The sequence below is a fragment of the Tachypleus tridentatus genome, chromosome 6 (assembly GCF_004210375.1).
Source record: "Tachypleus tridentatus isolate NWPU-2018 chromosome 6, ASM421037v1, whole genome shotgun sequence".
Taxonomy (NCBI): Eukaryota; Metazoa; Arthropoda; class Merostomata; order Xiphosura; family Limulidae; genus Tachypleus; species Tachypleus tridentatus.
Genome location: NC_134830.1, coordinates 59,394,203 through 59,412,153, shown reverse-complemented (window position 1 = coordinate 59,412,153; position 17,951 = coordinate 59,394,203). Strand labels below are relative to the sequence as shown.

The 17,951-nt window shown below is 36.1% G+C and overlaps 2 protein-coding genes across 6 annotated transcripts in view; one reads left to right on the top strand and one right to left on the bottom strand.

Annotated features, from left to right (window-relative positions):
- LOC143252623 (calcitonin gene-related peptide type 1 receptor-like) overlaps window positions 1–17,951 on the top strand; it is a 60,734-nt gene that overhangs the window by 7,006 nt on the left and 35,777 nt on the right. For 4 of the 5 annotated variants that reach the window (XM_076505029.1, XM_076505032.1, XM_076505031.1 and 1 more), the window contains exon 2: window positions 4,228–4,381. The exons of the other annotated variant lie outside the window; for it this stretch is intronic. In XM_076505029.1, coding sequence (XP_076361144.1) covers window positions 4,334–4,381 — 48 coding nt within the window. In that variant the 5' untranslated portion in view covers window positions 4,228–4,333. The remainder of the gene's footprint in view (window positions 1–4,227; window positions 4,382–17,951) is intronic. 5 annotated transcript variants of the gene reach the window in all.
- On the bottom strand, window positions 14,793–16,523 carry LOC143254555 (uncharacterized). Its single transcript, XM_076509717.1, has 2 exons — window positions 16,280–16,523; window positions 14,793–16,076 (listed from the first exon to the last, which is right to left on the bottom strand). The coding sequence occupies exons 1-2, from the start codon at window positions 16,452–16,454 to the stop codon at window positions 15,664–15,666; spliced, it is 588 nt and encodes a 195-aa protein (XP_076365832.1). The 5' UTR covers window positions 16,455–16,523; the 3' UTR covers window positions 14,793–15,663.

Below are 17,951 nucleotides of genomic sequence, written 5' to 3'. Positions count from 1 at the left end.
TCTGAAGATAATCGAACATAACCAACTGGCAGGTTTCCCATATTCAATTAGCTACTAGAGGCTTGGGAATATAAATTATTGATGGGACAAGCAGGCACAGTTAATTTTAAGAGGTATAGGAACGTAAGCCATTGATATGTATTGCAGTCTCAGTTATGTTTTTTTAGAAACAGGGAACTAATTTTTTGACAGGTCTAATAGATTAATGTGGTTTCTGAACATGTACAAATTTAACTTCTTAGCTAATTTCATTTGCAGGTTTACATGGTTTTGGAAGTGTAGTAACGTATGTATAGATATTATGTATGGTAAATTCAGATTGTTTTGCTTTTACCTGAATAATCTGGTAGAATCTCATTTTTTAAGATGTGATAGTTTAGGCTCTTCACGGATCTGTATGGTTTAAATTGGTTTCTAATCGAGTGGGAGTTTTTAACAATTCTGTAAGTTTCAAGTGGTTTTTGAAGACAAAAACTTATAATACTTATGGGCCTGGCAGATGTATTAGGTTTATTTCAAGTATGATAGTCAAATTCTTTACAGTTTTAATTAGTTCATTTAGTTACCTGCGATATGGAAGTTGAGTTCTTGACAGTACAAATGGATTCTGCTTGTTTCTGTTGGTTTAAAAGTTTAGATTGTTCAAATATTTGGAAAATTTATTTGTTGTTTGGAGCATAGGTTTGTTTTGAATTTCGCGCAAAGCTATACGAGAGCTATCTGCGCTAACCGTCCCTAATTTATCAACAAATAGTAGGATTGACCATTATATTATAATGCTCTCACGGCTGTAAGAGCGAGCATGTTTAGTGAGAAGGGCTTCGAACACGCAACCCTCACACTACAAGTCAAACGGCCTAAACACCTGGCCATGTCAAGCCATAGGGCATCGGAACTTAAATGGTCGAAGGGCTTATTTGACCAACTAGCTAATTCATCTATAGAAAATGTTCAGTCTCTTTCGCGACTGGTTTTTCTTGAGTAAATGACACTTTTTCGAGTTTGTGTACGTATGGACGACGAAAAGGGGGGATCTTACCTTCTGGAAAACTAAAATATAAACTTTCATTCTGAAATACTTTACATTTAATAAGCTTAAGAGATAAATGCGCATATTTGTTGCCCATTATTCCACAATTCTAGACCGGTCTACTCACGATGTTAGGTTTTAAATTTCATTTAACAGGTAGTTAGTAGCTGTTCCTCTTAAAAATAATCATACAGGGTACTGCTAGTAGTGTTTTCGTAAATTAAATGTTTTATGAGGAGATTTTTGAAATTTGGACTATATACTTATTTATGTTTACGTCAGCTCTCTTCAGGAGACAGGATGCTCAATCTGTCATGGAGTGAAATATTAAATGTCAACTTAGGAAGTACTTAAGTAGAGTCTCTTGACGAACAGTGGTCCCTGCTAAAAGCATGTAAATCAATACTTATTTTGAGATGTATTCGAACACTTATCTCATAACACTTTATTTAGACAACTTCCTTTAATCACAGAAAAAAATACAATCAGATGTAATGTTCAGTACTGAAAATATATCTTGCTCAATTTCCGGTTACTGTTGTCCTCTTTCTCTAATTAGTGGACAGTAGTGATTATACACACTGCGTGATGTACAGAGACTAAGCTGCATTTATAATTGCACTCGTGGAAGCTTAGTCTACAATATTGCGATGCTTTATCAAATCTTGATAGAATTAGCCCAGCATCAACACTTTCACACAAACGCACACATTTCACCTTTGTCAGGTCAAGGAAGATTGATCAATGGAATTACCAGAATGGGTGAAGCAAGTGGCTTTGACAAAAAGAAAAGAGTGGAATTACTAAAATTATAACAAGTGTTTTTTGTCGTTTTTCGGAGAACTGGAAAAAAGAACAAAATTAGAAATTTGATGGAGAGAGAACAGAATTTAAATTCTGTGAACAATAGTGTGCTTGTGATTCAATGGTTTTGAAAAGTAATAACGCATAGTAACGGTTAAACTCTTCGATTCATAGGCTCTGAAAATAATGGTTAAATTCTTCGAAAAAGTAAGGAAACAATGTTTAAGAGTTGGGAAAATGTAAGTAGTGGCTCTGGGCCTTATAGCTTCAGGAAAGACTGTTAAGGCATAATAAATGTGTTGGCATGTCAGAAAGACCTCTTTCATCTCTATGTTTTTGACGTATTCAATAAAATTTTATCGTTTCCAATACTGTTCATAGACCACTGTCGACATTATGCCTTATCGATGGTGCCTAACAAGGTAACTTAAGAGGAAGAAATATTTGCAGGTATTTGTTTTTGGTGAAAAGAAAGTTGATGGAAAGGAAACGGGAAGATAATAGTAGAAGTATATTATCGATAGTTTTATGTTTTCTTGAGTTAAATCAGAGCTATACAGAATATTGTAGTACAGAAGTGAGAAAGTGCAATTCGTCCTTATTATCTGAAACATTTAGTGTGATGTTATGATTTCTTAATATGATTGATGTACTTGAACCTAAGTACTGGTTCAGAAGATCCTAAAAAAGAAAAAGAGTGAGTAATGGTAAATTTACCCAGAAAAAAAAAAAAGAGAGCTCTTTCGATTTATAGCCTATGCCAGGAACTCACAAGTTGGGTACTACTTAGAGAGCCGAAAAAATTTCCAGACAAATCGTAGGAAATAAATAAAATACACAATAACGTTAAGGTATTCAGTAACTCAATTAGGATGCAAATTGCACTGGAAGTGGAGGCTAAGAAAGTTTGGGAACCCTACTCAAATAACATTTAGGGTTTGGTTTGGTTTGGGTTTCGCACAAAACTACACGAGAGCTATCTGCACTACATGTTCCTAATTTAGCAGTGTAAGACTAAAGGGAAGGCAGCTAGTCATCCTCACCCACCGCCAATTCTTGGGCTACTCTTTTACCAACAAATAGTGGGATTGACCGTCACATTATAACACCCCCATGGCTAAAAGAGCGAGCGTGTTTGGTGTGACAGGGATTCGAACCCGCGAGCCTCAGATTACGAGATAACATTTAGACGTAATCTGTTCATTCTAAATTACGTTGAATAGTCTTGCACATTACTAGAATTTAAAGAAGACAAAAGTAGTCTATACTTTCCAATTTCAATGTTTAAACCTCGCGTTCTGCTTTTAAGAACTGAACTACCCAATATATAATGTAAAGCAGACCCGTGTTCTTTCCCTCTTGTTTCTTCATATGTGTCCTGTCTAGGATTGGTGTCTAAAAATAACATTATTCGCATTTAGGGTTAATGATGATTTTTGTTGTTGTTGGTGTTTCCGAATGGTGTGTTTTGGAGAACAATTATGGATTGTTTGATATTAATCGTGTTGTTTATCTGAATCAGTTCTTAGATATCTTAAGTTCAACCGCTTTAATGACTTCAACAGAAGGTGTTGGATTTTTTTCTAATCAACCCCGTCTTTTAATCAGAATGGTTATGATCTAACAAGACTTAATACGTCAGCACTTCTTTTTTTAAGATTCACCTATCTGTTCATCAAAAGGAAAAGAGTCGAACATGGCTTATTAATACGCAACATATCGTGATATTTTGTTTTCAACCAGATTTATAGAGTAGAATGGGTAGAATTTAACTTGTTATTGACTTGCTAATAAATATATTTTTGCTCCGCCTGGAAATTACGTCTACTTAATGGTAAATATACGAAATTGAGTTTCAGTAAATATTTGCAATAGGGAACTTTTTTTTTTAATCTCACAGTGATGAAGTTACTTTTCCTGAACGATTCTGCCATCTTCAGGCAAACACACATAAATGTTCCCTGCTTTTTTTCGGGACGTTAAGGCGGCTTTTTTCAGTGCTTTTAAAATTTTCAGTATTACTTCAGGTAATGAGTCTCCCAGTGGCACAGCGGTGTGTCTGCGAACTTACAACGCTAGAATCCGAGTTTCAATACCCGTGGTGAGCAATGCACAGATAGCCCATTGTGTAGCTTTGTATTTAATTTCAAACAAAACACAACAATGATATAATTTTACAGAATAATTGCTGTTCTAAAGTAACGTACACTCAATTATTTTTAAAAAGCTTTAGAGTAAGCTTAGATTAATTTCTGAAGTAATTTCCAGCATTTGAATTCCAAACGTATGTTCTTAACGCATTTCCGATACTTTTTATTGTCTTTAAATAACATTTGTTATATTTTAACCCAAAATAGCGTTTTCTAAAGACGTTAATATTTCTCTTTTCCCAGCACACCTGATATTCTGGAGATTAAATCTCAACTAAAACTGCTGCAAGACTGCTTAAGTATTTCTAGTGGTTTGGTCTTCATCAGATAATACTTCTTAACAGATACAATGTCTTGGCTTTTCTCTTGGTTCATCTCTTTACTTCTGATACAAAAGGTACGTGTCTTCAGTTTTCCTATATCGGACTTCCATTTTCCATGTTTATGAATGGTGTGTGTTCCTCGTGTTGAGCTTTTATAATTTCCTGAAAAAGTTTGTTGTTTCCTCTGTATAATTTATTTTCTAAAAATAATCACAGTAAGAAATTATTGGTATAGAAATTACCTTGGATTTTGATACAAAGTTAATAACATTGATATACATTTCTGCACTTATTTTCCCATTTTAACTCGGAAGTTAATGTTGCCTAATGACTAACCTGCGAGGCTGCGAATCGGAAGGTCCGAGGGTTGGTTTGAATTTCGCGCAAAGCTGCACGAGAGCTATCTACGGTAGTCGTCTCCAGTTTAGTTTAGTTTAGAGAGCGGGCAGCTAGTAAAGACCACCTAACTCCAACCTTTGGATTACTATTTTACCATCAAATATTGGGATTGACGATCGCATCATAACGTACTCACGGCGAAAGATGACTCGAGATATTTCGCTGAATACGTTCCATACTTTCAGCTCCGGTGTTTTTTTACAGCCGAGATTCAATACACTTATCAATTATTTGGTTAAGAGAAGTCGCATAGAGACGTGTATTCCTGTCATTGGTTGTTTTGGAGACGTGTGTTGTAGCCATTGGTTGTCCTCCTTTTACTTAGCTTCCTTAACTAGGTAAAGATATCCTTGAAACTTGAAGTATCTGACCTGGCCGTGTAACTTTTAGGTGGTATAATGTTCTGTTCCAATTGTAAATACATTACAGAGAAACGTTATTAATTTATTTTTGAAACGCATTTTCAAACATGTAAATTGCTCCTGCTAAAGACAACGTTTTGGAGAAAAAAACCCAACAACAATAATGAAACAACAACAACGGTAAAACCGCCTATGATAATAATTAACTCCATAAAATTAATGTTTGAATTTTTTTAGCTTTCTTTAAGTTTAAGTTCTCGCAATTATAGATTATTCAAGTTTTTGTTTGTTTCTTTGTGTTAGCTGTCCCTAATCTAGCAGTGTAAGACTAGAGTGAAGGCAGCTAGTCATCATCACCAACTCTTGGACTACTCTTTTACCAACGAATAGTGGATTTAATTGTAACATTATAATGCCCCCACGGATGAAAAGATGGACATGTTTGGTGTGACGGGGATTCGAACCCGCAACCCTTAGATTACGATTCCAGCGTCCTAACCACCTAAATATGCAAATATAAATTTGCTTCTGTTTCATTGTTGTTGCTTTTCTGTGCTGGGGGTCCAAGTGGCTAGTGTGCCAGACTATAACTTAAAGAAGGGCATGACTTGCGTCCTGTTGCCGTAATTGCAATAGCGTATGCATTATAAGAATAATGGTCAAATCTCACCATTCTATTAAAGTACCTCATGAGTCTGTTGTAGGTTCTATTGATTAGTTGCATTTCTTTTAGCCCATGAATTTAAAAGTAAGGGTGGTTATCCCAAACAGCCTTTAAGTAACTTTGCGCTAATATCCAACAAGAGGAAGAAATGAAATTTTTTTAACTGTTTATTTGTTTATTCCCACTTTTAGCGCAAAGTTGCACAATAGATTACATGTGCTCTGTCCACTATGGGTTATAGAATCCTGGATTTTAGTGTTGAAAGTCCATAAACTTATCTCTTACTCACCGGAAGACTTTCTAAAGTGACGAAAATACTTCTATTTTTTACGTCTGTAATATCGTAACGTGAAGATAATAAATAAATTTAATGGTTTGGATTCGAGCCAGTAATGTATATTTTTGAATAAACAAAGTTATCTAACGAGGTTAAATTTCCTAAGAAGATGAATGGAAGTTATTAACCAATCTCAGAATAATAGTTAGTTGATTAATTTATTAGAGAAACAACTTGAAGAATCAAAAACTCTTACTTGAACTAGTGAATTAATCATATTTTTAAAAAATTTATTTCAAGTAGTAAGGACGGTAAAGGTTTGATTTACGCTTTATTTCGTTGTAAGGTCAGAATTCGACACGACTTTCGGCACTGCTGAAAACTCTGCCACATTCAACTCTTACAAACCAACTGTGAAATGTGACATTGGTCGATCTTGTAAGGGGAGAAGTCATGGGGTCCAAATTCCCCGTGGTCTGAGACTGCTGTGTTTTCAAGAAAATTATTGAAAATGTAAATGCGACATTTATTATTTTTCGGTGTAGAATCCTAATATGTGATATTTTATACACGTGTATAAATATTCATATTTACAAAAACACAATATCGATCTGTCTGTGTGTCCTTTATCTAAGTACTCCTAGGTCGCTGGGCCAATTTCAACCTAAATTTGTGGTATTATAACTTGGAACAAGGGGTATGTTAGTGGGAGAATGTAAGGAAAAAATGGCTGGTTATTAAAATAAGTTTCTACTCCAACAAACACAATAAGGCTAATACGAAGAGTCGTTTCTTGAGCCTTACTCACTTCCTTCTTTGATTCTTGACCTTTCAACTTCGGCCTGTTAAACATTTTTTATTGTCAAAGAGTGTCAATTAATTAATCACGTGAAACACTCTGGAAGGACAATAAGACCTGGGTATTGACTGTATGTTTGTTTGTTTGAAGTTAAGCACAAAGCTACACGAAGGGCTGACTATCTGTGCTCTGCCTACCACGGGTATAAAAACCTATTTCCTAGTGTTGTAAGTCTGCAAACATTCTGTGTCTCTAGGAATACTGAAAACGGGTAACTGAAAGCACACCTGCCACCACGACTTTGGCCGCTGCCTCTTCCTACAATAATCATTCTGATCATCACAGAGCGTATACCATGTTTTAAGTGTATAGTGAGATCTTAAGGCATCTACAAAACGTCTTGGTGAGATGATAATGAATACTATAATAATATGTTATGAATAAATTGTGTGAAAGTTAGGATTTTGTGTTATTTCTCATAGAATTTCCCCTTGCTTTTTTTAAAAGTTCATAAGCCGTTAGGAAAAAAATGGTGTTACAATCTTTCGAATTTAAAGAAGTGAGTTTAAAATTATATGTAAATTTACATGGTTGACAACACTTCTCAATACAACTGCACATGTGTTACGGTGTGTTGTGTGATAAATCATAACGCTAAGACATTTCAATTTAAGACGTATAATTCTTGAATTAATTTTTTTAATAACTTCTATTGTTAACAAGAGAGCTGTGCTTATTGTAAGTTTCGCAACCCAATTTCTTGTTATAAGCCCTGAGATTCACTGCTGAGACATTGAAAGGCTTTTTGTTTTAAATGAAGAATACATTTATATATTGTTAAAACAAACTTACAGAATCGAAAATGTGTATTTTTATTTGTTTTTTTAACAATACCAAATCCCAGAAGCCGGATTTGGTAAAGGAAACTGAAACAGTTAATATATTCTTATATACTTCTGACTCAGGTATATAATAATATATATATTAATGATATTTTTCTACCTCCTGATATTTTCATGATAAACGTCACAACGTTGCCAAAGCATATCAAGCACAGAAATTGAGTTGTTTTTATCAGTTATCAAGTTGGAAACGTTTGTTTGAATCGCGTCAAACTAAAATAAACATTTTCTTACTATATTTTTCAATAGTGGGTTTTATACTGACCCACGTCCCCCGGTGAGATATCGCTAAAATCAAGGGTTCGATTTCTCTCTTGGCCTGGCATAGCCAGGTGGTTAAGGCACTCGACTCGTAATCCGAGGGTCGCAGGTTCGAATCTCCGTCACACCAAACACGCTCGTCCTTTCAGCCATGGGGGTGTTATAATGTGACGGTGAATCCCACTATTCGTTGGTAAAAGAGTAGCCCAAGAGTTGGCGGTGGGTGGTGATGACTAGCTGCCTTCCCTCTAGTCTTACACTGCTAAATTAGGGACGACTAGCGCAGATAGTCCTCGCGTAGCTTTGCACGAAATTCAAAACAACCCAATCGATTCCTCCCGGTGGACACAACAGACAGCCCGATGTGACTTTATCATAAGAAAACACACACACACAGTACTGACCTATAGTAACAAGTACTGTCAAAATGTCGGTACTGTACTGACCATTAGCAGAAAGCGTGAGTTTCTGTTCTATAAATTATTATGGCAGGTTAAACTTTAAGTAAAAGAATCAACTTTGAGCTTGATTCTTAATTGTCGAGGTACCAATATTGTTTACTCTTTCAACCAAAAGATGCCAGAAGTGAAAAAAATAAGAACAGTTACTTCGTCTGAAATAACGTACCTGCAAGGACTCAACGATAAGTCAGAGGGCTCATAATGTTAAAACTACTTTCGATTCATGTGGTAGGTACAACAAAGATAGTCCATTGAGCAGCTTTGAGCTTAATTAACAACAAACGAACAATCAAATAAAACAAAAACTGAAATAATTGTAAGTCTTATAAATAAACTGTTAAAAGCTAAATCAAACTAGCCTGAACTAAATTTCACTTAAAATATTAATTTCATATGTATTCGTTTATTTAAAGAAAAAAAACAACGCACATTTCACTTTGTTTGAACTTGCTTTCAGCTCGAGCGCTCAGTTGCCCTACCAAAAACTGTAACGGGCATCTGTGCTAAAAAACGCTTAAAAAACAACGACAACATGTAAATCATTTTAAATTCACTTTTACTCTTTGTTTTTATTAAGTATTAAAACAATAGCTGATGCGCATGAAATTAACTGTAACATTAATACTACTACATCTCGGATTAGATTGTTTATTTGTTTGTTTCGAATTTCTCGCAAAGCTACACGAGGAGTATCTGCGCTAACCGTTCCTAATTTATCAGTGTAAGACTAGAGGAAAGGCAGCTAGTCATCACCACCCACCGTTAACTCTTGGGCTACTATTTTACCAACGAATAGTGGGATTGAGCATCACATTATAACGCCGCCATGACTGAAAGGGCGAGCATGCTTGGTGTGACGGGTATTCGAATCCACGACCATCGAATTACGAGTCAAGCGCCTTAACCACCTGGCCATCCTGGGCCCTACAGCGGATTAGATGAAAACAATGTTCCAAAACATACAATGTCAGATGCATTTAGATTCGTGGCCTTGTCCCAAAACAAATAACAACATGAAGAGACAACTGTCATCCAATCAGGCGTGATAAAGTGTAACTATATTATATTTTTTTTGTATTACTCAATCTTACGAGGCTTTTCAGTAGAACAAAAACACTTTTCAACTGAGATTTTCTTGCGTGTGACGGTTTTGTATTCCAAATGATAAAAGCAATGTCATAGAAATAGCACAGAACCAAGAACTGGCGTGACTCAGTGTAACTAGATTTTTTCGGTATTATTTAATTTCACGAGGCTTTTTAGCAGACCAAGAACACTTTACTTTTCAACTACAGATTTTCTTGTGAGTGACAGTTTTGTGTTCCAAACGATAAAAGCAATGTTATGGAAATAGCACAGAACCAACATGTTAGTGTCAATGTTCCATTTTCTTACATTTACACCCGAATAATTTATTTTCAAATGTCTGTTTATCTGTAATTGTTTGACTCGCCGCATCATTAGAATACGATTGTTTATTTTTCTTTAGTGATCTTAACGACCCATATATGTGAAGGCTCAAACAAGATGCGAGAGTACAAGATTTTTCCATTGAATAAATTGATTATTTATAAAGTGCGTACGAAAAAATTACCGGAACGTAAATGCCGTTTATCTGAATTACTAGCATGTAAAACAACAAAAAATACAAGTATTGTTTGAGGCAAATTTACGTTTCAGTTAATCGAACAGTGATGAGAGAACTGTTGCAAGAGAGATCTGTTGTTGCGATAATCATATAACAAAATTTTAAAACTTGAAGATAAGTTTGGTAAAACTATTACCCACAGTGATAATCTCACCTCTTTGAAGATTAATTCGTTTGGATGAGCTCGGAAGAGAAGCTGAAATTTATTGGCCTATTTTTTAAGATGAAGTGATGAAAAAGTTGCTTCTATTTTATTCATCAGGGTAATTAATTCAAGGTGACGTATCAAACGTTAACAACATGAGTAAACAAGTGCTCGTTAAAGCGAATACTATTTATTTCAAGCGTAACAGATTTGGTTGTAATGAGAAATACATTTAGAAATGTTTTTATTTTTGCCTTCTGTGTTTTGTTGTTTTCTTTTACATAAACTCGTTGGCTGAGTCCCGTATAACTGCTAATAGCAATATTTTTGCTATATTTAGTCTCAATGGGGTAAAAAGTAAAACATTGTTCTCAGACATAGACAGGTGCTTGCTAAAACAACACTCCCCCCGAGCACAACGGTATTTCTACAGTCTCACAACGCTAGAAACCGGTTTTCGATACCTGTGGTGGGCAGAGCACAGATATCCCATTGTTTAACTTTATTACAAGCATAACAATTTCTTAGCAACCCTGTTGGTGAGGTATAATAAATGACTACTCCATTACTGTGTTTTAGTCCTTGGACATTATTTGTGTAACGTTTAAGTTTGGGAACATCCACTTTTACAACCAGATTTGTCAGGTTCAACCACTAAATCACAGAATATTTTCTTTTGATGACGAGATCTGTCAAAGTCAGATATTAAATGACAAGATCAGAGATAACCAATTGTATAGTTAGATCTGTTAAGATCAGAGAATAAATTAACGAAATGAGAAATAGCCATTTATACAGCCAAATTTCTGAAGATCAAGTATTTAATAAAGGAATATTGCATTCTATAGCCAGATCTGTAAAGATCAAATATTTAATAAAGGAATATTCAATTGTATAGCCAGATCTGTAAATAACAAATAATTAATAAAGGAATATTCAATTGTATAGCCATATCTGTAAAGATCGAATATTTAAAAAAGGAATATTCAATTATATAATTAGATCTGTAAAGATCAAATATTTAATAAAGGAATATTCAATTGTATAGCCAGATATGTAAAGATCAAATAATTAATAAAGGAATGTTCAGTTATATAGCCAGATCTGTAAAGATCAAATATTTAAAAAAGGAATACACTGTCAAACAGTAATTAAATAAGAGAATGTTACTCATATGCTTTTCCCACTAAAACACATTTCTCCATTCCAGTAATGTTATTTGTGTGTTTCGCGTGTTTCAAACAAGTCATCCGAAGAAGTAGTTTCCTTTATATGTGTATGTGTTAAAAATTGACATTTTTACTTGACTTAAAACAATATATATATATTTGTTGTATCGCCAGCTGACTTATTATTAATCAAACTGTAATTTTTAATAATTTTCATGACAGTATAAAATATTAATAGTTTTTTTTTCTTGCTAATGAAGGTCCTTTTGTTGTTGTTAGCTATCAGGTACTTTAGATTATTTTTTAATACAAATTAAGCAAATATTTAAGGCTTCTTGTAAATTTGTTTGTTTGTTTTTCGCACAAAGCTACTCGAGGGCTATCTGTGCTAGCCGTCCCTAATTGAGCAGTGTAAGACTAGAGGGAAGTCAGCTAGTCATCACCACCCACCGCCAACTCTTGGGCTACTCTTTTACCAACGAATAGTGGGATTGACCGTCACATTATAACGCACCCACGGCTGAAAGGGTGAGCATGTTTGGCGTGACGAGGATGCGAACCCATAACCCTCAGATTACGAGTCACACGCCTTAACACCCTTGGCCATGCCGGGCCGCTTCTTGTGAACAATGTTTTATTTATTCGTGATAACACTCTCGGTATTGTAACATTTATTCCTTCTCGATACTAACCGAAAAACACCTTAAACCGTAAGTAGTGTTTTTTCAACATCGCTGTATTCAGGGTAAATTCTTAGGCCCCAGTTTTGTATCATCTTAAAATGTCTCTAACATTGACAACAAACCTGCATGCTTATGAACGTGTTTATATTCCTAGTTCTTGTTAATAAAAATACCAACAGGAAAACAAAACAAAACAATTTACCAAATAAAAGTTTCATCAATACCACTTCATCTCGTGGCTATACCTAAAGTTACATCTGCCCACAGCGTAGATTGTTTGTTTACATGAGGGCACAGCCACACTGGGTAGAGAAAAAAAATCACAGTGCATCTGATCCTCCCACGTCTTGACATCGAATATAAAATTATACCACGAACCACACTGGGTTACTTGCCGTATCTACTGCTGGGAATCGAACTCCAGATATGCTCCTTACCAGAATTTTATACAAGTAAGCTTCGATGTATTTAAAATTTTGCGAAATATTATTACATTCTACAGCCTGTGTAGCTTTTCTTCTAAGAATTTCGTTTGCGCTGTCAGTTTGTTTTGAATTTCGCGCAAAGCTACACGAGGGCTATCTGCGTTATCTGTCCCTATTTTAGGAGTGTAAGACTACAGGGAAGACAAATAGTCATCACTACCAAGACCAACTCTTGAGCTACTCTTGTACCAACGAATAGTAGGATTGACCGTAACGTTATAATGCCCCACGGCTGAAAGGGCGAGCATGTTTGGTGTGACGGGGTTTCGAACCCGCGTCCCTTGGATTACGAGTCGAGTGCCTTAACCACCTGGCCATGCCGGTTTTGCGTTGTTAGAACTATAGTAATAAAAATATCAACTTCGGTGCGATAGAAAGTCAAGGCATGTATATTGTTTACATTCAGATACAAGTGGATCTATTCCTGATCTTATTGTGTGTGTAGTGTATATGCATAATACATAAGAGATATTACGAGCAATCGCGTCAGCTACCAAAGCTGTTGGCCCGATATGGCCAGGTGGTTAAGGCACTCGACTCGTAATCCAAGGGACGCGGGTTCGAAACCCCGTCGTACCAAACATGCTCTCCCTTTTAGCCGTGGGGACGTTATAGAGTTGCGGTCAATCCCACTATTCGTTGGTGAAAGAGTAGCCTAAGAGATGGCGGTGGGTGGCAATAACTAGCTGCCTTCCTTCTAGTCTTACACTGCTAAATTAAGGACGGTTAGTGCAGATAGTCCTCGAGTAGCTTTGCGCGAAATTCAAACCAGTAAGCAAAACCTAGTAATCTCAATTGAAAAACCATTCTATCATCAACACAGATTTTGTTGCAAGTTACAGAACTCAATATTGGAGTTTTAAAATTAGATTATTTTGTCTTTTGTAATCTCTCTGTGATATTTTTTCCTACCTTAAAAGTGTTAAAGGCCTGGCATGGCCAAGCGTGTAAGGCGTGCGACTCGTAATCCGAGGGTCGCGGGTTCGCACCCGCGTCGCGCCAAACATGCTCGCGCTCCCAGCCGTGGGGTGCGTTATAATGTGACGGTCAATCCCACTATTCGTTGGTAAAAGAGTAGCCCAAGAGTTGGCGGTGGGTGGTGATGACTAGCTGCCTTCCCTCTAGTCTTACACTACTAAATTAGGGACGGCTCGGTGCAGTGGGCTAATAACCTACTCACTTAAATACCTGTTGAAGAATCCGCAAGCGATTGCGGCCCTATGTTCCTCGATGGAATCTAAAGGTGATAACTAAACTAAACTAACTAAAAGTGTTAAACTTATTTTTTGTCTTGATGTATATATATAAAGAGAGTTCGCTTTTGAATTTCACGCAAAGGTGCGCGAGAACTATCTGCGCTAATCGTCCCTAATTTAGCAGTAAAATACTGGAGGGAATGAAGCTAGTCATCCCCACCCACCGCCAACTCTTGGGCTACTCTTTTACCGACAAATAGCGAGATTGACGGTGGCATTACAAAGCACCCACGGCTGAATAGGTGAGCATGTTTATTGGAACGTGCATTCGAACTCGTGACTCTCAGATTGCCAGTCGTGCGCCGAAACCACCGGGCCACATAAAGAGAGAAATTTTACGTGTTGCAGCATATAATGTTAGTTCAACATAGCAGAGTAATTCATTGTTAAGATTAAAGATGCAGTAATATGATAGTTTATGGTTCTCTTTTTAGTGCTTACTGTCGTAAAACCAAAATCAAAACACTGTATTAATTATTCAACATGTATACACAGCTAAATGGCCATATTCCCTAGCTTTTCCCACTGGAAATACGAAGCGTGTAAAAGCGAGTAAAATATATTAGGTAGATTAAATTATCAGAAATTATAGTTTACCTTCCTTTTAATGTGTATTAAATCGATGTCGTTTTATGGTGCTATTCGTTATTTCAGGCTAATCTGTTACAATGAAAGAAGTTTAGTTTTATATATATTATACATTTTTATCAACCATTGAAACCATAACGTCCTTCCACATTAAACAGATGAATTCCCAGTTAGTATTCTGAAACATAAAAACTAATTTTATGTATCAACGAAAATACTTCTTTTTAACATCAGATGGTGACAAAATATATAATTATAAAGTTCTGCAAGCATAGTGGGATTTTACTTATTACAAATACATTTTACGAGTATAATTTATTGGCTCTCTTGTCACATAGGACACTTAACAAAGACTTTCTAGTTTGAGACCGGGCGTGCTTTTAGGTTAGCATGATCGGATTGGAAATCAGAGGGATTTTTACATCGCTTCCATCTGCTGGAAGAAACAAAACATGTCTACACTTTTGTTTGTGAGTGCCCTATAAAAGTAATGGTCAAGTACCAATATTAGGTCAAAATAAGAATAGCCTGGGAGCAGGTAGAGGTCGTTGTTGACCAGTTACTTTCTCTGTAGCTTACAATTTTGAAATTACGATGGCATTGCGCAGATAGCTTTTATGTAATAACTTTGCTAGGAATTAGAAAATAACAACGTGTGTTCAGGCCTAAGAATTCTAAAATCTCTTAAGTCTCAACTGCGCATGAAATATTTGACACTGATAAGAAATTTGTAAACAATAACATGCTTATTGAAATGTCAGCTATTTCTATAGGTATTGATAACACTGTGTGAAACAAATTTTGTTCCTGGATAGTATGTGTTATTTCTTAATTGCTTATGTTGTAAAAGTACAAAAAATTGCCGTTATTCCCTTCAAACTTTGCTTTTGTGACTTGGATAATGAAATTTAGAAATTAATCTATTTTCTATTTAAAAACGGACATTTTTGCACATTTTCATCCACGTAAGGTCTGAATAAAGCAACATATGAATCAAAATTTACATGTGTTTATGCTAAAGTTATCCAAAAATGAAAAAAAATGGTTAGAAGTAAGTAGTTTTTCGAGATTTGCGACTGTAATGTGAAATCACTTTCACGTATCAGCCCCCAAATATTGTCTCCCATCATGTTTTCGTTATACGCTCCTTGGTAGTGACGTTCAAGAATCAGAGCACATCTTGACGAGTAAAGAAGCTTGAAAAATGTCGGTGACGCTTCCTCTGACTTGCGACTTGCACACTTTCGTTTAACAAATCTAATCCTTGAACCCAGATGTCAAAAGCTCGGCATTCGACTTTGTTAGACCAAGATCTCTGATCAAGTCATTGAGGTCTCTTTGGTTGGGGTAGTATGGGTTTTTATCACCAGCTGCATCTCTGAAATTGTAATCTGGATCTTCAACGTCTACCTCCTCTTCTGATTTGCTGCTCTCTTCTGAGGGTGGTTGTTTTCTCTCAGGCGGAGTTGGTACAGGGAGCTCAGGGCAGTGTCGCACTGGGGCGATGGATGATGGAAGGTCCTGATACATGATAACAGATGCATTCTTGCTAGCCCGACGTTTGGAAGGGTCCACCATGCAGAAGTAGCAATTGCTTAAGTGGTCAGTGGGTTCACGCCAAAATCTTGGAATAGTGAACTTCATGGCTCTCTTTTCCCCTCTGTACCATCCTGCAAAAGAGCAAAATAAAATTATTATGAAGAATAAATTTATTTTATCCACAGCTAATGTGTAAGAGGTTTATACAAAATATTTTATGTGATATATTTTCTATACTATTGGAAATAAAAAAAGATATTTAAATTTTAAAAGGTCTAAAATTTGTGTAATATAAAATCTTGTTATTCAAGCAAGTAAAAATTGTCCGTCTTACCTTCTAGAGTTTTTTTGCAATGCTCGCTGGTAAAATGAGGTGCCCAGGGTTTGTCTTGATCCCCGACAGGCATGCCAAAATATGCTTTGTAGGCTTCATACATTTTAGCAGATGCTGTCACAGAGTACGTTTTCGCTCTTGTCTTGATAAATTGGCCACATACAAAACTGTACATAGCAGAATGCGCCTGGAGAATGTTTGCAGCTTCTTGATGCCATCTCTGATAAAATCAGATAGGCCTACGTGTTCACTTAGGCAGATAGAACTAAACTGAAGTGATGAGTGGTGAGCCCCTGTATATATATTACTAAGAAAAGTTCTAGAAAATTCTTGTAAATTCAACAACATTCTAAAAATTCTTGTAAGTTCTACAACATTCTAGAAAGTTCTTGAAAATTCTTGTAAGTTCGAGAAAATTCTCTGTCAGTTACTCAGCACTGAATCTACCTGGAATGTTCTGGAAAATGGGTAAATTTAAACATTTCATTACCCAGGTTATAAAAGCAAAGTTTGAAGAAAAAATAGGTCTTTTCCATTTACTTTGGGCATAAGCAATAGGGAAATAACAGTTTCTGCTCAGGAACAAGAAAAAGTAAAAATTTTGTTACATAGTGTAATATATATGAAGAATGATAAATATAAGATTGTTTTAAGTATTTTCTATAAGCTAGTAAGTAGTTACGAGCTCACAGAAAATACTTAAAACAATCTTATATTTGTCATTGTTCATATATATTACGACAAAGAATAAACTACAGCGATATGGATATTTGAACTTCTCTCCAGTAACCAAGTAATATCTGAAACCCATTATTTTAATTATGGCTGCTTTAGAATGTAAAATACAGTTGTTATTATTATAGAGAGGATGTTATTAAAACGATTTCGATTCTCGTGTTCTCCGCTGGTACAGCGGTAGGTCTACGGATTTACAGCGCTAAAATCAGCGGTTTGATTCCCTTCGGTGGACTCAGCAGATACCCCAATGTGGCTTTGATAAAAGAAAACACACACACTCGATTCTCGTAGTGGACAGAGTGCAAATACCTGTTGTGTAGTTTTGCCTTAAAACAGCAACAGTAGCTGTGAAAAGGCCTGGCATGGTCAAGCGCGTAAGGCGTGCGACTCGTAATCTGAGGGTCGCGGGTTCGCGCCCGCGTCGCGCTAAACATGTTTGCCCTCCCAGTCGTGGGGGCGTATAATGTGACGGTCAATCCCACTATTCGTTGGTAAAAGAGTAGCCCAAGAGTTGGCGGTGGGTGGTGATGACTAGCTGCCTTCCCTTTAGTCTTACACTGCAAAATTAGGGATGGCTAGCACAGATAGCCCTCGAGTAGCTTTGTGCGAAATTCCAACCCAACAGCTGTGAAAATTAATTTGTATGTATACTGTGGCTCAGCAGTAAACTTGTAATGTTAAACTTAGGGTTTATATCTCTGCGTTTGGCACAGAACAGATGGCCCATTGTGTAACTTTGTGTTTAACGACAAGTAAAAGTTTATATTTTATATCTGGGGAGTACAAAGGCAAGTTTAACGCTTTTATTTATACAACAGATTCCATTAATACAATTAGAAGAACTTCAACCTCTTAAAATATTTTCTTAGTTTGCATAATACGCATGAGAGAGATGCACAGAGGAGTCGCTCCTACTATAGCAAATATAAGCGGT